This window comes from Nansenia antarctica, assembly GCF_963989245.1.
Source record: "Nansenia antarctica genome assembly, chromosome: 8".
NCBI classification, from domain to species: Eukaryota; Metazoa; Chordata; class Actinopteri; order Argentiniformes; family Microstomatidae; genus Nansenia; species Nansenia antarctica.
In genome coordinates, this window is record NC_137678.1 from 18,675,084 (window position 1) to 18,696,748 (window position 21,665).

The 21,665-nt window shown below is 50.6% G+C and overlaps 1 protein-coding gene across 1 annotated transcript in view; it reads right to left on the minus strand.

Annotated features, from left to right (window-relative positions):
• Positions 1–6,061: 6,061 nt before the first annotated feature.
• drd4-rs (dopamine receptor D4 related sequence) overlaps positions 6,062–21,665 on the minus strand; it is a gene marked incomplete at both ends in the record, with an annotated part of 45,645 nt that continues 30,041 nt past the window's right edge. The window contains 9 exon segments of the mRNA XM_080538149.1: positions 6,062–6,264; positions 9,568–9,717; positions 9,720–9,939; positions 9,943–10,125; positions 10,127–10,255; positions 10,257–10,292; positions 10,747–10,876; positions 13,864–13,973; positions 16,305–16,609. Of these exon segments, the coding sequence (XP_080394275.1) occupies positions 6,062–6,264; positions 9,568–9,717; positions 9,720–9,939; positions 9,943–10,125; positions 10,127–10,255; positions 10,257–10,292; positions 10,747–10,876; positions 13,864–13,973; positions 16,305–16,609 (1,466 nt within the window).

Sequence of the window (21,665 nt, forward strand, 5' to 3'; positions counted from 1 at the left end):
ACCTCCCTCTGTGCCCAGAACCACCACAATTAGTTTGCTTCATTAAAGGGTGTGAATGTATATGTGTTCTCCAGTGCCTTTTGTCTGCTTTAAGGTGGTGGTAAGTTGAAGGTTGAAGGCAATAATTTCCTGCGCGCTCCACGCGCACATTATATTCTCCCTCTGGGCTAAGCCCCGGATCTCCTACGATCCTAAATCCGCCCCTGCTCTCCTGTGATATTCAGTATAACAGCCCTCTGCTGTGATATTCAGTATAACAGCCCTCTCCTGTGATATTCAGTATAACAGCCCTCCTCTCCTGTGATATTCAGTATAACAGCACTCCCTCTCCTGTGATATTCAGTATAACAGCCCTCTCCTGTGATTCAGTATAACAGCACTCCCTCTCCTGTGATATTCAGTATAACAGCCCTCTCCTGTGATTCAGTATAACAGCCCGCTCCTGTGATATTGCTTAATTGTCTTAACCTGATCCTTCAATATTCCTTTCTCAAAATCAGATGCAGACCTTTGAGTAACAAGTTTTGTCTCAAGTGAGTAGAACAGACATGCACATTCAAATCAACATTCCATGGTGGGTGTTCCAGCGGCCATCTTTGTTGGATGCTATTTGTACGTTTTGGTTCACAGCTTTATTAACAACCAACTCAACTGACGTTGGAATGTTCAGTCAAATGATGCTTAGTTGCCATGGTGCCGCCTCTTAATTTTAGCTTCTACACATGCAATAACAATGATTGCTTTATTATGTAAAGCATATTGAGACAATTGTCTTGTAAAAAGCTAAAATAATTTATTTGATTTTGACATTCTGCACTATATGTGTCTGTTACTGATAGTCTATTAACACTAGAAGAGCTGTGATGGGGTCACGGTGACCCCTGTGAGTAAAAAAAAAAATATATATTTGCACTCTATCAAATTTCAGGACCCTCCTTTCATGACTTTTCCTAGATATGTGCGTTCTACCACCCAGTATCCTTGCATAGTATAAAGCTGTTTTGCAGTTTTTCTGGGTAGGAGGCAGGCTAAAAAAAGAAGCGCCCTCTAGTGATCTCTGTGTGTAAATAGCAGATTTACATTCTAAAAGGCTCTACTAGTAGGCAAAATAGGCACGGCTGTTGTAGTGTTAAAGAGGCAATAGAGGGTGAAAAGACAGTCAGTTAGAGAAAATGGAATAACCTTTTGAGAAAGGCTGACTACTAAAAGGTTGTCCTATATTATCTTCAAAGGTTTCGTCATTTGAGATATGGTTTGTAATAATATAACATTATCTCCTTGTGAGGACGAATCTAAACGAGATCAAATTGAGAACACGGAGGCCTTTGTGACATGTTAAAAGGTCCTTTTCTGTCTTTTTGATTGTCTGGCCAGAGTACTTGAAAAGAAAAGGGAGATATTGGAAATAGCTCCCCAAATACACAGTACAAATAGGATTTGATAGAGAAGGCTACAAGAGGGGAGGGGAGGGGAGGGGAGGGGAGGGGAGGCTGGGAGCAGAATAGATTTTCCTCACCCATTTTTCTCTGTTTAATACCCAATAACAGAGACCGGGGATAGGGATGGCTCCCATTGTTGAGCACTGAACCATGTGAACCATGGACGTAACATGGAAAAGATATAATGAACATGGATGTCCTGCTGATGAGACAGGATGTCCTCCTGATGAGAGACAGACATGCTGTCCTCCTGATGTCCTCCTGATGTCCTCCTTATGAGAGACAGACAGGTGTCCTCCTGATGAGAGACAGACAGGCTGTCCTGATGAGACAGACAGGTGTCCTCCTGATGAGAGACAGACAGGCTGTCCTGATGAGAGACAGACAGGCTGTCCTGATAAGACAGACAGGTGTCCTCCTGATGAGAGACAGACAGGCTGTCCTGATGAGAGACAGAGACAGGTGTTACAGGTGTCCTCCTGATGAGAGACAGACAGGTTGTCCTCCTGATGAGAGACAGACAGGCTGTCCTGATGAGAGACGGACAGGCTGTCCTGATGAGAGACAGACAGGCTGTCCTGATAAGACAGACAGGTTGTCCTCCTGATGAGAGACAGACAGGTTGTCCTCCTGATGAGAGACAGACAGGTTGTCCTCCTGATGAGAGATAGACAGGTTGTCCTCCTGATGAGAGATAGACAGGTTGTCCTGATGAGAGACAGATAGGATGTCCTGATAAGAGACAGGTGTTAGAGGTGTCCTCCTGATGAGAGACAGGTGTTAGAGGTGTCCTCCTGGTGAGAGACAGGTGTTAGAGGTGTCCTCCTGGTGAGAGACAGGTGTTAGAGGTGTCCTCCTGGTGAGAGACAGGTGTTAGAGGTGTCCTCCTGGTGAGAGACAGGTGTTAGAGGTGTCCTCCTGGTGAGAGACAGGTGTTAGAGGTGTCCTCCTGATGAGAGACAGGTGTTAGAGGTGTCCTCCTGATGAGAGACAGGTGTTACAGGTGTCCTGATGGTGAGAGACAGGTGTTAAAGGTGTCCTCCTGATGAGAGACAGGTGTTAGAGGTGTCCTCCTGATGAGAGACAGGTGTTAGAGGTGTCCTCCTGATGAGAGACAGGTGTTAAAGGTGTCCTCCTGATGAGAGACAGGTGTTAGAGGTGTCCTCCTGATGAGAGACAGGTGTTAGAGGTGTCCTCCTGATGAGAGACAGGTGTTAAAGGTGTCCTCCTGATGAGAGACAGGTGTTAGAGGTGTCCTCCTGGTGAGAGACAGGTGTTAGAGGTGTCCTCCTGATGAGAGACAGGTGTTAAAGGTGTCCTCCTGATGAGAGACAGGTGTTAAAGGTGTCCTCCTGATGAGAGACAGGTGTTAAAGGTGTCCTCCTGGTGAGAGACAGGTGTTAGAGGTGTCCTCCTGATGAGAGACAGGTGTTAAAGGTGTCCTCCTGATGAGAGACAGGTGTTAGAGGTGTCCTCCTGATGAGAGACAGGTGTTAAAGGTGTCCTCCTGGTGAGAGACAGGTGTTACAGGTGTGTCTGAATAGTCAGTTACTGTGAGCTGCTGTGTCAACAACTCAGGTCTTCTGACTCATTTCATTACCTTGTTTTCAATGGAGGAAACATTCAGGAACAGTGTTTAAGAGTGAAAGTTCCCTACACTTTTCCTGCAAACGTTGCAGCTCAAAGTGCTCCAATCATTAGATAATCATAATTGAATCATTTAGTCATTTAAAGGAAATATTTAAAAGATGGGTTTTTAATCTTGACTTGAACATAATATGTGCTGAGGTTGCATCCCTAATGTCAACTGGCAGTGCATTCCACAATCTGGGTGCATAAAATGAGAATTCAGCCTCACCAAATCTCTTCTTTTGTACATGTGGTACACAGAGAAAACCAGCGTCAGAAGACCTGAGAGCTCTATTAGGCTGATATGCTAGCAAAAGGTCTTTCAGATATTCTGGTGCTGTGAGAGCTTTATACACAAGCAATTTTAGCTCTGACTTAGTTGTAATGGGATACGGTCGAGTGTTCGTTCCTGATAAAGGAGAGCAGCATTTCTTTCTGACGTTGATAAGGTGACGTTAAGGACGATACCACCCTGGTAGGGCTCATCTCCAGGGGGGATGAATCTGCTTACAGGAGCGAGATTGACTTGGTGGTCTCCTGGTGCACCCGGAACAACCTAGAGCTAAATGCTCTTAAGACAGTGGAGCTGATAGTGGACTTCAGGAGGAACCCACCCCCTCCCTCTCCAATCATACTGGGAGGCACTCCAGTCACCACAGTGGAGTCATGCCGCTTCCTTGGGGTGACAGTCTCTCGGGACTTGAAGTGGGGGCCCCACATCGACGCCCTCACAAAAAAGGCCCAGAAGAGACTGTTTTTCCTGAGGCAGCTCAGGAAATTCCACCTTCCTAAGACCACGCTGGTGAACTTCTACACGGCCATCATTGAGTCCATCGTCACCTCCGCCATCATCATCTGGTTCCCCGCTGCAGCGGCCAAGGACAAGGCCAAGCTGCAGCGGGTGATACGCTCGGCGGAGAGGGTGATTGGCTGCCCTTTGCCCCCCCTTGAGGCCCTGTTTAAAAGTAGGGCTTTGGGGAGGGCCAGGAAGATCATGGCTGACCCCGCACACCCAGGACACGGTCTCTTCGCCCCGCTCCCCTCAGGCAGGAGGGTGCGGTCCCTAAATACTGTGAAGGCCCGATTTACAAACAGCTTTTTCCCCACAGCCATCCGGCTCCTAAATGCCGCTGGCCCCCCCCCCCCGACCTGACCCCCTATCTATCTACCCTCCCTCCACCCCCACTGGACTGTCTGGATATGAACACTTGAACACTTGATCTCTGCACTTTATATTTATATTAATTATGACTCTTGCACTTTGATGTGGGTTTGCACTGTCTTGTCCTGTCTTGCACCTGTCCTGCTGTAAACCGTGCTCCATGGTACCAAACCAAATTCCTAACATGTTTACATGTCATGGCAATAAAAGTCTTCTGATTCTGATTCTGATTCTGATTCTGATTCTGATTCTGATTCTGATTCAGAGGCGCTGCCTTAATCAAATGCAGCGTTTGTAAATTGATTCCGTCTGCCACTTTCTCATCTTACATGAAGCAAATACAGGAGATGTTTATCTATCTGGGATCTTTTTATTATTATTTTCCCGTCATGATAAAGAGCGTTGTTTACAGTTGTCACATTCACCTCTCCACAGCACTTTTGTAGCACTTCAAAACAGGTTGTTACATTACAAATAGTATAATCTTTTAATAGTTGTATTCAGACATTAGCCCCATAGTCTCCCATTGGTTGTTTCTTGTTGTGTAAACATTCATGATATATTTTCTTCCACGTGTACTTAAGCAGTTTCTGCCACAAGATAGAAATGCCATGTTTGTATTGTTATTTCAGCTACCTCTCCTCTCACCCCCCCCCCCCCCCCCAAAAAAACATCCCATCCCGACATCCCCCTTAGTCCCAGAAACAAAAACAGAAACAGAATGAGACAGTGAATCGAAAAGAAAGTTCCATGCTGTTACACAGCAAACCTGGTGGGTATTCCATCAATCAAGGAAAATCCCTGCCTATTTTGATGAATTTCACAAGACCTATAAAAACATCCAGGTTTTATTTTGATAAGTCTCACGAGTCCCACAAGTCTTGCGAGACGTATCAGAAAATAAGCCTGTATTTTCCTTTAGCGACATTGATGGAATACCCCCCTGCACGTTGTGGAATGAGAACAGAGAATCAAACAACGAACATCCACATTTAAAATAGTAAGAAGAAGAAAAACTCATATCAAATATATCCAGTACATGATCTTAAATGTGCATGTAAATAGGTTCACATATTTTATGCCTCTGGGCTATTCACCTCTACTGTATCCTAGCAATATTTTACAGAAAAAAAGATATATATATTATTTTTTTATATACTTAGGTAACCCAACACACAGTATGAACACTTTGTTGTAGGAGAGTCTTTCAGATCTCAAGTCTGTGAACCAAGGCCCAATCGGTTCAGTCTTGTCATGTCGTCCTCATATTGTCCATCCATTTTGAGTACTAACTTAGTTCACCGAGCACTTCAACCCAGAACCCCCCCCCCTTTTTTAGGAGTGGGAAGTCATTGTCGTGTGCAAGTCAAGTTTAAGTTAGCGAAAGACATTCTGGAGAGTTCAAGTCCCATGTCTAAAATCCACATTCCAGAATTCCCACATTCGCCATCAGAGCAGTTTTTTTCACAGACATTCTTGAATGTCGTGGGCAGGGGGGGTCATGGGGGAGGGGGGTCGTGGGGGAGGGAGTGGGGTCGTGGGGGAAGGAGGGGGCCCTGGCGGGGGAGGGGGGTCCTCGGGGAGCGAAAGACTCATGTTTAAAATCCACATTCGAAAATTCCAGCATCAGAGCAGTTTATTTCAGAGACATTCCTGAATGTCGTGGGCAGGGGGGGTCCTGGGGGAGGGGGGGGTCCTGGGGCAGGGGGGGGGTCATGGGGGAGGGGGGATCGTGGGGGGGGGGGTCCTGGGCAGGGGGGGGGGGGGTCGTGGAGGAGGGGGGATCCTGGGTGGGGAGGGGGGGGGGGGTCGCGGGACGACAAACGCCGCCTCATGTCCGACAGAGGAGGAGTTTGTGAAAGACCTTCCTGAACTCTGCGTTGAAGGCGGTGTAGATGATCGGGTTCACCGCGCTGTTCACGTAGCCGAGCCACGTTACCACGGAGATCAGGGTGGGGCCGATGTCGCAGGACGTGCACAGCACACTGGTCACGTGCACGACGAAGAACGGAGTCCAACATGCCAGGAACACACCTGGTGGGGGGGAGGGGGGGGGTTAGTTATTATATAGATGGATGGATGGATGGATAGACACACACCTGGTGGAAGGGGGGAGAGGGGGGGGGTTCATTATTATATAGATGGATAGGGGGAGGGGGGGGGGAATTATCATATACTGTAGATAGATAGATAGATAGGTAGGTACTAGGTAGTTAGATAGGTAGATAGATAGAGACAGGTAGACAGACAGACAGACATACATGTAGGTAGATATGTAGATAAATAGGTAGACATGTAGATAGATAGATATATAGATAGATAGATACATAGGTAGATATGTAGATGGATATACAGATAGACAGATAGATAGATATGTAGATAGACAGACAGACAGACAGACAGGCAGATATGTAGATATGTAGATATGTAGATAGACAGACAGACGGACAGATAAATAGGTAGATATGTAGATAGATAGACAGATAGATAAATATGTAGATAGATACATAGGTAGATATGTAGATAGATAGATAGATAAATAGGTAGATATGTAGATATGTAGATAGATAGACATATAGACAGATAGATAGATATGTAGATAGACAGACAGACAGACAGACAGACAGACAGACAGACAGACAGAAAGATAGATATGTAGATATGTAGATAGACAGACAGACAGACAGACAGACAGACAGATAAATAGGTAGATATGTAGATAGATAGACAGATAGACAGATAGATAAATAGATAGACAGATAGACAGATAGATAGACAGATAGATAGATAGATAGATAGATATGTAGATAGATAGATAGATAAATAGGTAGATATGTAGATAGATAGATAGATAGACAGATAGATAGACAGATAGACAGACAGATAGACAGATAGATAGAGAGATAGACAGCTAGACAGATATACAAATAGACAGATAGATAGATAGATATGTAGATAGATAGATAGATAGGTAGATAGATAAATAAATAGGTAGATATGTAGATAGACAGATAGACAGATAGATAGACAGATAGATAGACAGATAGACAGACAGATAGACAGACAGATAGACAGATAGATAGACAGATAGACAGATAGACAGTTAGACAGATAGATAGATAGATAGATATGCAGATAGATAGATAGATAGATAGATAGATAGATAGATAGATAGATAGATAGATAGATAGACAGATAGACAGATAGATAGATAGATATGTAGATAGATAGGTAGATAGATAGATAAATAAATAGGTAGATATGTAGATATGTAGATAGATAGATAAACAGATAGACAGACAGAAAGACAGATAGACAGACAGACAGACAGACAGACAGATATGTAGATAGATAGATAGATAGATAGATAGAGGTATATAAAATACGAATGATGAAACAGTTTCTTTTTTCTCTTTTCTTTTTTCTTACATCCTCCCTCCTCCCACCCACTCCATGGAGGTAATTAATCATATTTCTATCAAATCAGGCGTTATTTATAGAGCACGTTTCACACACGGATGCAAAACAACACGCTTCACAAGGGTTGTGAAATAAATACAACAATTAAAGTACGATGAACAGAGTGAGAAAGAGAGAGAGAGATGGAAGGAGGGAGAGAGAGAGAGAGATGGAGGGAGGGAGAGAGAGCGAGGGAGAGACGGTAGTAGCAGGTCTCCTAGCGTGGATGAAGGCCTAGCGTGGGTGAAGGCCTAGCGGGGGCGGTGGCTGTGTACTTCTATAGAGGAAGGTGGTAAACATGGCGTGTGATCTAACACTGACGTTGTGTTGTTTTGCTACGGCCGAGTGTTTTGAAGTAGTTCACAAACTGCTATAATCTGTGTGTGTGTGTGTGTGTGTGTGTGTGTGTGTGTGTGTGAGAAAGTATGTATGTGTGTGTGTGTGTGTGTGTGAAAGAGAGAGAGAGTGTGTGTGTGTGTGTGTGTGTGTGTGTGTGTGTGTGTGTGTGTGTCTGTGTGTGAGTGAGGTGAGTCTGTGCGTGTGTGTGTGTGTGTGTGTGTGAGAGAGTCTCTGTGTGTGTGTGTGTGTGTGTGTGTCTGTGTGTATGTCAGTGTGTGTGTGTGTGTGTGTGTGTGTGTGTGTGTGTTTGAGAGTCTGTGCGTGTGTGTGTCATAGCACAAACATTTTACTTTTCTATAGGGCGCGTGGCCCAGCAGAGGGCAATTAAGTGGTTGTTTCCATGGAAACGGTGATAGCAGGACTACTTGTGTGCTAGTGTTCCTGTCACTAGAGGGAATGGCCACTTACACTATGTGACCCTACACTGGGTAGCCAATTAGCACATAATAGGCTAGCGTTTATTTTCCCCAGCTCCAATGCTAGAAAAGTTTTGACATCGCTGTCAAAAACGATCTGTTTTGTTTGCGTGAGTTTGTATTACTGCTGCCAGACTGGGGGGGGGGGGGGGGGGGGGGGGGTGTGATGTCATACAGCATGTGAGTATGTGTCCCTTGCTGCAATGATAACTCTCTATCTCTGTCTCCCCCACCCCCCCTTCTCTCTCTCTCTCGTTCTCTCTGTCCCTCTCTCTCTCTCTCTCTGTCTCTCTGTGTCTGCCTTTGTCTCTCTCTGTTTCTCTCTCTCTCTCTGTATCCCCCGACTCCCCTCCTTCTCTCTCAGAAATAGCAGGAGAGACTTTATCAGTTTCTGGATGTGTGTCTGTGTCAGTAAGCAGAACTGTCACATGACCCTGAACCCCGGACCAACACCTCTTCCTCCTCCTCCTCCTCCTCTCCTCCTCCTCTCCTCCCCCTCCCCCTCTTTGCATTTCAGCAGCTTGTTAGCAGCACATGTCCCTTCCATTTACAGAGATGCTGAGTAGAGCTGTTAGATATTATCCTGATGTCTCTGTGAATTAATGCTGTTCTGGTTGTAATGGTGTTATGGTGTTTTATGTTGTAATGGTGCTATGGTGTACACACACACACACACACACACACACACACACACACACACCAGGGTTCCCGCGTTGGTCTTAAAAAGCCGTAAAGTCTCAAATCCAGCAATCCGATCTACAAGGCCTAAAAAGGTCTTCAATTTCAGTTATTCGGTCTAATAATTAGGTGCTAGGTATTAAAAATGAGATTAGCTTATCCTGCAAGGAATCAGTCTGACCAGATCTATTATGCGGAAATTAATCAAGCTGGATCCCAAAAAAATGCCAATGGAAGTGATATCCCTAATTTCATCACCTCGAGGATGACAAAAAGCTATCATATGGTGTCCCGAATAGGTCTAAAATTCTATTCAAAGAGGTCTAAAAAGGTCTTACATTTGACCCTGACACACACACACACACACACCCTCACCCCCACCTACCCACTACTACAGGCAGCACCTTCATGGCCTTCCTCTCCCTGCCGCTGACTCTGCTGCTCTTGCTGTTCCTCCTCCCTCTCTTCCCCCTGGGGGGGCCGCCTCTTGACCACCGCTCCGTTCTCCCTCCCCCCTCCCCCCTCTCCCTCCCCCCCTCCCCCCCACCTCCCTCCCCCTTGCTGGGTCCGGGTCCGAAGCGCTGTCCATCTGCGTGGTCATTGGGTCGCTCTCTGCCGCCGGCACCACCACCGTCACCACCCCTGCCCCCACCCCCAACACCCCCAACACCCCGTCCTCCACCCCCCCCACAGGGGTTGCCGTCGGCGATAGCGGGGTTGCCGTCGGCGACGAGGCGGTGGAGGGCGGCGACACGGGCTAGTCGCCGTCAGAGCCCCCCCCCCCCAGGGGCACCAAATACACCACTTTCTCCCTCCCCCTGCCCCTCCCTCCCCCTCCAGCCCCTCCCCCATCCTTCTCCCTCCGCAGGGCAGAGCTGAGGCGCAAGGAGAGGCTTCGACGGCCTCCCCCAGCCCCCCCTCCCCCTCCCCCCGCCCCCTCTGTTCATCTGGGGACGGCTGCGTCCAGAGCTCCACCTCCTCAGGCCCCTGAACATCCAGTAGTAGAGGAGCAGCATGACGGGGCACGGCACGAAGAAGGAGCAGAGGGAGGAGTACACCACGAAACGCTCGCCTCTCCAGCTTACACACCCTGGGGTCACGACCCTTCACCTGGGGGGAGGGAGGAGGGGGAGGGAGGGAAGGGAGGGGGGCGGGGGGGGTAGGGGAGGGGAGGGGAGAGAGAAGAGAAGGTTAGGAGGGAGGAGGGAGGAGTACACCATGAAGCGCTCGCTCTCCAGCTTACACACCCTGGGGTCGCGACCCTTCACCTGGGGGAGGGAGGGGGGGGGGGGAGGAGGGAAGAGAGAGAGGAAAGGAGGGAAGAGAGAGAGGGAGAGAGGAGGGAAGAGAGAGAGAACGTCAGGAGGAAGGAGAGCGGGAAGGTCAGGAGGGAGGAGAGAGGGAAGGTCAGGAGGGAGGAGAGGTGAGAGACAGGGATGAGAGAGGGAGGAGAGGAGAGAGATAAAGACAGGATGAGAGAGGGAGGAGAGAGATAAAGACAGGATGAGAGAGGAGAGGAGAGAGATAAAGACAGGATGAGAGAGGGAGGAGAGGAGGGCCCCACCTGATTGAGTCCAAAGATGACGGGGCTGGCCACGCCCAGGGACAGGCCCCAGGTAGCGGTGATGAGGGCCAGCTGGCGCACGCTGAACTGGTTCCTGTTGTACTTCAGAGGGACCACCACCGCAATGTACCTGGACAGGAAACAGGAAACAGTAAACAGCAGCGTCACAGCGGGGGGTCCGGTTAGCAAGACGCACACACAGGGGGGCGGGCTGTGGCGCAGGAGGAGGTAGAGCCGGCGTCTAATGATCGGCGGATCCGGGGTTCGAACCCCTGGGTGTGTCACGTGTCAAGGTGTCCTCGGGCAAGACACTGAACCCCTAGATTGCTCCCGATGAGTGGGCTGGCTGGTATGGCATGGTAGCTTGGCCGCCATTGGTGGAAACCGGAAGCCCTCTCATGTCCTACATGTCGAGTTTGAGTAACTAAAGAGTAACTACTGCCCTCTGGGAGGAGGTTTAGAGTCCCCAGCCCGCTCTACTGTAGATTAAACAAAATATTTGATTCCGGTTTCAGTTAAACTCTTAAACAACACCAGATGAATGTTGGATAGATTTTATTTATCGTTTTACTTCTGCTCTTGTCTGAATCAAGGTTGCCTTCTGTCTGTGTTTTAACATGTATTGTCTGTTGTTGTTTTTGGGCTGCAGTGTGGTCAAGGTTCCTACAAGTTTCAACAAGTCGAATTTAAGACCTTTTTAGACCTCTTTGGATAGAATTTTAGACCTATTCGCGACACCATAGGATAGCTTTTTGTCGTCCTCGAGGTGATGAAATTAGGGATTTCACTGCCATACAGACAACAAATGAAGCAAATTGGCATTTTTTGGGTTCCAGCTTGACTCATTTCTGCGTAAAAACATTTTTAAGACCTAGCACCTCGTTTTTAGACCAAATAACTTTGAGACCTTTTTAGGCTTTATAGATTGCATTGCTGGATTTTAGACTTTAAGGCTTTTTAAGACCAGCGAGGGACCCCTGGTGGTGTAAGCCCAAAACTAATTTCCCAGTCATGGGCCAATAATGTGACTTTTTGACTTTTGAAACAGCAGCGTCACAGTGGGGGGTCCGGTTAGCAAGAGGAGCACGCGGGGGCGCCTGTGGTGCAGGAGGAGGTAGAGGCTGGAGAAGGTAGAGGCAGGAGGAGGTAGAGGCTAGTGGAGGTAGAGGCTAGTGGAGGTAGAGGCTGGTGGAGGTAGAGGCTGGAGAAGGTAGAGGCTGGAGGAGGTAGAGGCTGGAGGAGGTAGAGGCTAGTGGAGGTAGAGGCTGGTGGAGGTAGAGGCTGGAGAAGGTAGAGGCTGGAGGAGGTAGAGGCTGGAGGAGGTAGAGGCTGGAGGAGGTAGAGGCTGGAGGAGGTAGAGGCTGGAGGAGGTAGAGGCTGGAGGAGGTAGAGGCTGGAGGAGGTAGAGGCTGGAGGAGGTAGAGGCTGTGGCTCAGGAGGTAGAGGCTAGTGGAGGTAGAGGCTGGAGGAGGTAGAGGCTGTGGTGCAGGAGGAGGTAGAGGCTGGAGGAGGTAGAGGCTGGAGGAGGTAGAGGCTGGTGGAGGTAGAGGCTGTGGTGCAGGAGGAGGTAGAGGCTGGAGGAGGTAGAGGCTGGTGGAGGTAGAGGCTGGTGGAGGTAGAGGCTGTGGCTCAGGAGGTAGAGGCTGGTGGAGGTAGAGGCTGTGGCGCAGGAGGTAGAGGCTGGTGGAGGTAGAGGCTGGAGGAGGTAGAGGCTGTGGTGCAGGAGGAGGTAGAGGCTGGTGGAGGTAGAGGCTGGTGGAGGTAGAGGCTGTGGTGCAGGAGGAGGTAGAGGCTGGAGGAGGTAGAGGCTGGTGGAGGTAGAGGCTGGAGGAGGTAGAGGCTGGAGGAGGTAGAGGCTGTGGTGCAGGAGGAGGTAGAGGCTGGAGGAGGTAGAGACTGGAGGAGGTAGTGTCGAGGTGTCCTTGGGCAAGTCACTGAACCCCCCAAATTGCTCCCGATGAGCGGGCTGGCTGGCGCCTTGCATGGTAACTTGGCCGCCATTGGTGTGTGAATGCGTGTGTGAAGGAGAGGTGAATGAGAGGCCGTCGTAAAGCGCCTTGGAATAAGGCGCTATATAAGTCAGTCCATTTACCATTTTCGTGCGCGGGGGGGGGTTTATAGCACTGTCTAACCCCTCTGGAAATACAGGAGCTGTTCTGCATCGAGAACGACCTCCTCCGAGGCAGTCTCCCGCTCTCTCGCAGAGCAGAGCTAAACTGAATCGCTGTGAAGTTACACAACATATTTACCCCCCTGATTTGCAATTCCACGCCCTCCCCCCAACCCTCCTGCCACATAAACCTAATTAATCTCTGACACGTTGCGGGGTTTGTTAGGGTGTTATATCCCAGGCTAAGCCAATCACAGGCCTGTACAGACGGGGAGCCTCCCCCTCCTCTGCCCCCCAAGAGCCAAATAGCCTGGAGGCTTTATCTCTGAGCTGCAGGACGCGTACGCTGAGGTAACCCTGCTATCGACTGAACAACCTCTCTCACGCTGGGGGTCTTTAGAAGCTGTTGTTGGGGGTGGGAGGTGGGGGGGTGAGGGGGGTCCCACTGGGGCGTTCTTTGGGCTCTGACTGGGTTTGGTAATTAGAGACCATGATTTCTTCCCTCCCTGTGTTGCTTCGGTTCCGCTAGTGTTCGTTAGCCCCACCCATCGCCCGTAATGGCAGAGTTAGCATTCAGTGTGTGACGCTCGCTAATCGAACACTTGCCTTCTGAGAGCCTCCGGTACCGATACAGAGATTACTCTGAGTGACAGAGATGTAAAGGAATATTGAACTTTAAAGTTTTAAGTGTTTTTAATTTTTTAATTTTAAATGGCTCAGTGTGTTGTTCCGTGAAGGTGTGCCTGATAGGTATGCCCTGGGCCCAGTTGTTCCAAACTTTTAATCTGGATCAGAATCTTTTTTTTTGCTATCCAGGATCAGATCTATCTGGCTGGTTTTGAGTCGTATAGGGGAGATCATCCTGTGGACCACGGGACCACCCCAGACCACAGGGAAATCACTTTGATCCAGATTAAAAGTTTTGAACAACTGGGCCCCGGTCATTGTGTGTGTGTGTGTGTGTGTGTGTGTGTGTGTGTGTGTGTGTGTGTGTGTGTGTGTGTTACCTGTCCACACTGATGGCACACAGGTTGAGTATGGAGGCGGTGCAGAGCAGGACGTCCATGGTCATCAGAGCATCACAGATGGACGTGCTCAGGGTCCAGCTGCCCAGGAACTACACACACACACACACACACACACACACACACACACACACACACACACGGTTAGCGGTGTATCTTTAATTATTCTCCCAACTCTTATTTAACCACTAACTTAAATACATACTGTACACCCCCGCCCAGACATCGTGACAGAATCTTAGGAGACATCATTTTTTCATAACAGTATAGCGGGGATGGGGGAGGGGGACAGGTGTCTGGGGGGTAGTAGATCTCTCAGGAGGAGCAGTTAAGGTGTAGAAATGAAGGAATGGAGGTCTTCAGTCTCCGACGGAAGATGGGGAGTGACTCTGCAGTTCTGACAGCTGTGGGAAGCTCGTTCCACCAGCGGGGAGCCAGTGTAGTGAAGAGACGTGATCGGGCAGCGTGACTGCTGTGTTGGCGTAGAGGTGGTGGGGCCAGTCGGCCAGCAGAGGTGGAGGAGCGGAGTGAACGGGGTGATGTTTGAGGGGTGACCATTGCTTGCAGGTAGGGAGAGGCTGTTCCCTTTTGCTGCCTGGTAGGCGAGCACCAGGGTCTTGAATCTGATGCGAGGTGCTATCGGGAGCCAGCGCAGGGGGCGAAGGAGAGGGATAACATGAGAACATTTGGGGAGGATGAACACCAGGCGGGCAGCAGCATTCTGGATGAGCTGCAGAGGTCTGATGGCGGAGGCGGGGAGTCCGCAAGGAGTGCCGGAAAAGTTGAGCTTGAGATGGTGGGCCGACATCCATATAGAGATGTCAGCGAGACATGCAGAGACATGTGTTACATGTAGGTCAGAGGGGGGGAAAGACAGGAAGAGTTGAGTGTCATCTGCGTAGCTGTGGTAGGAGAACCCGTGTGAGGAGATTACTCAGCCAAGAGACTTGGTGTAGAGAGAGAACAGTAAGGGCCCTAGGACAGAGCCCTGGGGGACCCCAGTGGTGAGGATTCGTGGAGAAGTCAACGATTCTCTCCAAGTCACCTGGTAGGAGCGACCCGCCAGTTAGGAAGCAAACCAGGAGAGTGCAGAGAGGGGCTCCTCTCCCCTCCGGGTTGGTGGGGGTCCAGGTGTTCCATCTTACGGAGATAGTCAGTCAGTTGTTTAGATTGTGGATAGAGGACGGGTCAAGGATTGGTTACTTGAGGAGAGGCTTGACTCTGGCTATCTTGAAGGCAGCCGGGACAGATCCTGTGGATAAGGAGGAGTTGATTACAGTGGTAAGGTAAGGAAGGATGTCAGAGGAAATGGATTGGAGAAGAGGGGAGGGGATGGGATTGAGAGGGGATGTGGTTGCTCGCTTAGATGTGATCAGTGTGAGAATCTCATCAGGGGAGAGGGAGGAAAAAGATGATAAGCCAGAGACCGAGTGTAGTGCAGAGGGGTGTTAGTAGGCGTTGGTAGGAGGAGGAGAAAAGGTGCTGCTAATTTCACTCCCCTCCCTCCTCCTCCCTCCCCTCCCCCCTCCCTCCCTCCCCCGCACTCCTTCCTCCCCCCCCTCACCTCAGAGTAGACATAGAGAGGCAGCACCCTCCCCTCTCTCCCCCCCATCCTCCCTCCCTCCCCCCCACTACCCCCTCACCCTAGAGTACACATAGAGAGGCAGCACCTCCCCTCCCCCTCCCTCCCTCCCCCTCACCTCAGGGTACACATAGAGAGGCAGCCGGGCCAGGCCTCCCCCCTCCACCTCCCTCCCTCCCTCCCCCTCACCTCAGGGTACACATAGAGAGGCAGCCCGGCCAGGCCTCCCCCCCTCCTTCCCCCCTCCACCTCCCTCCCTCCCTCTCCCTCCCCCCTCACCTCAGAGTACACATAGAGAGGCAGCCCGGCCAGGCCTCCCCCCCTCCCTCCCCCCTCCACCTCCCTCCCTCCCTCTCCCTCCCCCCTCACCTCAGAGTAGACATAGAGAGGCAGCACCCCCTCCACCTCCCTCCCTCCCTCTCCCTCCCCCCTCACCTCAGAGTACACATAGAGAGGCAGCACCCCCCCCCCCGGCCAGGCCTCCCCCACCTCCCTCCCCCTTCCACCTCCCTCCCTCCCTCTCCCTCCCCCCTCACCTCAGAGTACACATAGAGAGGCAGCACCCCCCCCCCCCCCCCCGGCCAGGCCTCCCCCCCTCCTTCCCCCCTCCACCTCCCTCCCTCCCTCTCCCTCCCCCCTCACCCCAGAGTACACATAGAGAGGCAGCCCGGCCAGGCCTCCCCCCCTCCCTCCCTCCCCCCTCCACCTCCCTCCCTCCCTCTCCCTCCCCCCTCACCTCAGAGTACACATAGAGAGGCAGCACCCCCCCCCCCCCCCCGGCCAGGCCTCCCCCCCTCCCTCCCCCCTCCACCTCCCTCCCTCCCTCTCCCTCCCCCCTCACCTCAGAGTAGACATAGAGAGGCAGCACCAGTACAGCCAGCAGCAAGTCTGCCACAGCCAGGCTGATGATGAAGTAGTTGGTGGCGGTCTTTAGCGAGCGCTCCGTTAGCACGCTGAGGCACACCAGGACGTTCCCCAGGATGATGACCAGGATCAGGGGCACCCCCAGCACCAGGGCCAGGGGGTTGTACCCCCCCCCGCCCCCCCCCACGGGGCCCTCCGCGGCGGCACCGGGCGTCACGTTGTCCATGACGACGATGGAGACCCCCCCGAGCAGCGAGGCTGCCGCCATGAAGAAGCTAACATCTGTAGAGAGGGATGAGAGGAGAGGAGAGGAGAGGAGAGGAGAGGAGAGGAGAGAGGGATGAAGCTAACATCTGGAGGAGAGAGGGATGAAGATAACATCTGGAGAGAGAGGGATGAGAGGAGAGGAGAGGGTGAAGCTAACATCTGGAGGAGAGGAGAGAGAGAGAGGAGAGGAGAGGAGAGGAGAGGGATGAAGCTAACATCTGGAGGAGAGGAGAGGAGAGAGGAGAGGGTGGGTGGGAGGGAGAGAGACGAGAGGAGAGGAGAGGGTGAAGCTAACATCTGGAGGAGAGGAGAGGGTGAAGCTAACATCTGGAGGAGAGGAGAGGAGAGGGTGAAGCTAACATCTGGAGGAGAGGAGAGGAGAGGAGAGGGTGAAGCTAACATCTGGAGGAGAGGAGAGGAGAAGAGAGGGTGAAGCTAACATCTGGAGGAGAGGAGAGGAGAGGAGAGGGTGAAGCTAACATCTGGAGGAGAGGAGAGGAGAGGAGAGGGTGAAGCTAACATCTGGAGGAGAGGAGAGGAGAGGAGAGGGTGAAGCTAACATCGGAGGAGAGGATGGGTGTGTATGTGTGTGGGTGGGTGAGTGGCTGGGTGTGTGTAGGTGGGTGTGTGCGTGCGTATGTGTGTGTACTGTGCCTGTATGTGTGTCTTTATGAATGTGTGTGTGTGTGTGTGTGTGCGCGTGCGTGCGTGCGTGCATGCGTGTGTGTGCGTGCGTGCGTGTGTGTGTGTTCCCGTCCATAGAAGCTGCAGTTTCTGGATCTCTGCAGGTGTCTGTTGTGTGTGTGTGTGACAGTGTGTGACAGGTGACAGGTGTGTTGACAGGTGACAGGTGACAGGTGTCTGTGGTGTAGGTGACAGATGTGTTGACAGGTGGGCTCACCTTGACGACAGGAGGGCGGGTGTCGGGCGGAGGGTGGTGTGTGTGTGCGCCAGTGCCTGTAGCCGTAGGGACGTCGAGCCGGTGTGTGTGTGTGTGTGTGTGTGTGTGTGTGAGAGACAGTTTTATCGCACGCTGTCGTTGTCCCAGGTGACGTCAAACCTAATGAAAAGGACACAAACACACACACACACACAGAGAGACAGAGACAGAGAGAGAGATGGGTTCAGTGTGTGTGCGTCTAAAGTGAGTTATCTTCCTGTGTGTGAGTGTGTGTGTGTGTGTGTGTGTGTGTGTGTGTGTGTGCGTGCGTGCGTGTGCGAGCATGTGCCTGTGAGGCTGGTGGAGGTAGAAATCGGAGGACGGGTTTATTCCGTTCCTTGCATTACAATGAGCCCAGTTTAGAAGCAAAAAAACCCCCAAAAACATCAGAGAAGAAGAAGATTTATTGCAAGCCTGTTATTCCCAGTAAGTGTATTCCCTATCCACCTCCCCATCTAATCATATTCCCTTCCGGAACAAACTGACAGCATGGTGATCTGTCACTGTGACTGTCTCTGCAGTTCTGGTTAGTTATATAAACCCCAGGTGTGGGGTAGTGAACCATGGCTGCTGTGGTGGTGTGTCGTGTCGTGAAGTGTCTTTCCACAGATCAGAGAGCAGCTGCCTGATACCTTCTCCCTCTCTCCTCTCCTCCTCTGTTACCGCCTTTCTCTCCTCCCTCTCCTCCCCCTCTCCTCTCCTCCTCTCAAACCACCCTCCTCCCTCTCCTCTCCTCCCTCTCTCCTCTCCTCTCGTTTCTCTCCTCCCTCTCTCCTCTACTCCCTCTCCCCTCTCCTCCCTCTCTCCTCTCCTCCTCTGTTACGCCTTTCTCTCCTCCCCCTCCTCCCCCTCTCCTCCCCCTCTCCTCTCCTCCTTTCAAACCACCTTTCTCCCCTCCCTCTCCACCCTCTCTCGTCTCTCTCTCCTCTCCTCCTCTGATACCACATCTGATACCACATTTCTCTCCTGCCTCTCTCCTCTCCTCCTCTGATACCACGTTTCCCCCCTCCCCTCCTCTGATACCGCGTTTGAAACGCTCTCTCTCCTCCACACACACAACAGATGAGGGTTGCCATGGCACCCGTGAGAGAAAACAGAACAAAAGGAAACCCCAGCGCTTATAATTAAAAAACAATCCAGAGTTCACACAGTTCACACATGATATGTCATATATATAATAATGCCATTTGCAGCGACTGAGCGAGCGCGTACATTTTTCAGTATATTACGGTCCCAGCGGGAATCAAACCCATAATATGTGTAGTCTGTCTGTCTGTGTGTGTTGTGTAGAAACGGCGGTGATGACGGTCTCACGCCAGGGTGTCTCTCCCCCGTAACAACCTCCTACGTGGCCTAATGTTAGAACAGCCCACATTGTTCTCTCTCTCTGAACGGGATGGCTAGCTCTTTTGCTCTTTTGAATGTGATCCACGGCGGAGAGCAGTAATTGAGATCAGGCAGCAGCGCGGGGAGCTCCCCGCTGTGTTCGGTGTCTCGCTGTGAAGACAAACAAACTCGCTCGCACGCGCTGTATCGGTGCTCCGCTCCGGCAGGACCGGCGGAGCGGCAGGTAATTCATCTGCACGGTGGCGGCACTCGCCGTCCTCCGCTAAATGTCAGACCGTGCGGGAGCTCGTGTCGTATTATTACGAGAGGGGAAATAAAGCGCGAATTGTTGTTGAGTTGTTGAGCTTCATCAGATCAGATGTAAACAACTGACAAAGATGAGTGGAGATGTGGAGAGTCACCAACACTCCTACTCTAAACCAGCCCCCCCCCCCTCTCTCTTTCTCTTTCCCTCCCTCTAGCTCTCTCTCTCTCTCTCTCTCTCTCACTAGCTCTCTCTCTCTCTATCTCTCTCTCTCTCTCTTTCTCTCTCCCTCCCTCTAGCTCTTGTTGTGTATTGTTGAGTTCTCTGTTGGCTGCCAAAAATGAGGAATAGTTCTTGAGCAGAGTTAAGACTATTTATTCAAAAAGGCAGTTCACACAGCATGGTTTTCTCAAGGTCTGGCAGGTCATCTGGGCGGGGGTCGCAGGAATCAAGAGACTGGGCAGTGGCTGCCCATAGGATTTTATACCCTTTTACTTTCACCCTTGGGCCAACCAAAAGACAGTATGGTCAAGCTTGTTCCTAACCTTCTTTAACCAATGATCTCCTTTTTCCCCGTTCTTTGCCCAAATATGGAGATGGTCAATGTGTGTGTGTGTGTGTGTGTGTGTGTGTGTGTGTGTGTGTGTGTGTCTCTGGTCCTCTGGGTGTTTTGAGAAAAAAGGGTGTGTGTGTGTGTGTGTGTCATCTGGCTGTGATAAAACCCCCATTTGTTAGAGGACATGCCCTTACAGGCCCTGGTATGTGTGTCTGTCCCCAGTAAAATATACTACACTCTCTCTCTCCCTATCTCTCTCTCTCCCTGTCTCTCTATCTCTCTTTCTCTCTCCCTCCCTCTCCCTTTCTCTCTCTACATCTCTCTCGCTCCATCTCCCTCTCTCTCTCTCTCTCTCTCCCTCTCCATCTCCATCTCTCTCTCCCTCTCTCTCCCTCTCTCTCTCTCGCTCCATCTCCCTCTCTCTCTCTCTCCCTCTCCATCTCCATCTCTCTCTCCCTCTCTCTCCCTCTATCTCTCTCGCTCCATCTCCCTCTCTCTCTCTCTCCCTCTCCCTCTCCATCTCTCTCTCCCTCTCTCTCCCTCTCTCTCTCTACATCTCTCTCTCTCCCTATCTCTCTCTCTATCTCTCTCTCTTTCTCTCTCCCTCCCTCTCCCTTTCTCTCTCTACATCTCTCTCTCCATCTTCCTCTCTCTCTCTCTCTGCCTCCTGCTCGCTCGCTCTTTCTCTCTCTCTCCCTCTCTCTCTCTCTCTCCCTCCGGCTCCCTCTCCCTCCCTCTCTCCCTCCCTCTCTCTCCCTCTCTCTCTCTCTCTCTCTCTCTCCCTCTCTCCCTCTCTCTCTCTCTCTGGTGAAGTTGGGCCTCATTCCATTGTCCATTTCTGACAGTTATTGGTTCAGTACTTTACAGTTCAGCCCGTGACTGTATTTTATATGGAATGAACCACAGATTAGATTAGATTCAACTTTATCGTCACTGCAGAGTAAATGGACTGGTAAATGGACTGACTTATATAGCGCCTTCTTCCAAAGCGCTTTACAATGGCCTCTCATTCACCCATTCACACACACATTCACACACCAATGGCAGCCAAGCTACCATGTAAGGCGCCAGCCAGCCCGCTCATTGGGAGCAATTAGGGGTTCAGTGTCTTGCCCTAGGACACTTTGACGTGTGGCCAGCCGGGGCTCGAACTGCAGATCTGGCAACCTTGCGATCATTAGACGCCGACTCTACCTCCTGAGACACAGCCGACCCCTGAGTACAAGTACCTGACAGTAAAATGCAGTTTAGCGTCTAACCAGAAATGCAAATAGTGATATAGTGCAAAGGCCAATAAACACAACACAATACACAAACACCACATTGCTCTAGAATCTAGAATTGTAAAGCGTCCTTGGGTTTTATAAAGGCGCTATACAAATCCAAGTTATTATTATTATTATTCAACCATTGAACCAAGGCCAATAAACACAACACAATACACAAACACCACATTGCTCTAGAATCTAGAATTGTAAAGCGTCCTTGGGTTTTATAAAGGCGCTATACAAATCCAAGGTATTATTATTATTATTCAACCATTGAACCACTGCACGCAATTTAAAAACGTTGTGTGCAATGCATACCATACAGGCCTGTAGGAAATTGTTCTCTAACAAGCGTTGTGTTACACCTTTGTCTTCATATCGTACAGGCTTGTAGGAAACTGCACTCAACACGTCATCTAAGACCCCAATGTGTCAAGATCCTAACAAGCCTCTGCTCTAAGACACAAAGGCAGCGCAGAGCGAAGGTGTCAGTAGTAATGACATTCTCTTCTCACAAGCAGGGTCTTGTCCCTGGAGAAACACGTCATTGAAGACAAACATGACAACACAACGCGGTACAGTTACAAGTTTGTCTTCGATGGCGAGGTGTTTCTTGAGGGACAAGACTGTGCTTGTGAGAAGAGAATGTCATCTACTTTGACACCTTTGCACTGCTGTTGTGTCTTAGAGCAAAGGCCTTGTTAGGAGCTTGACAC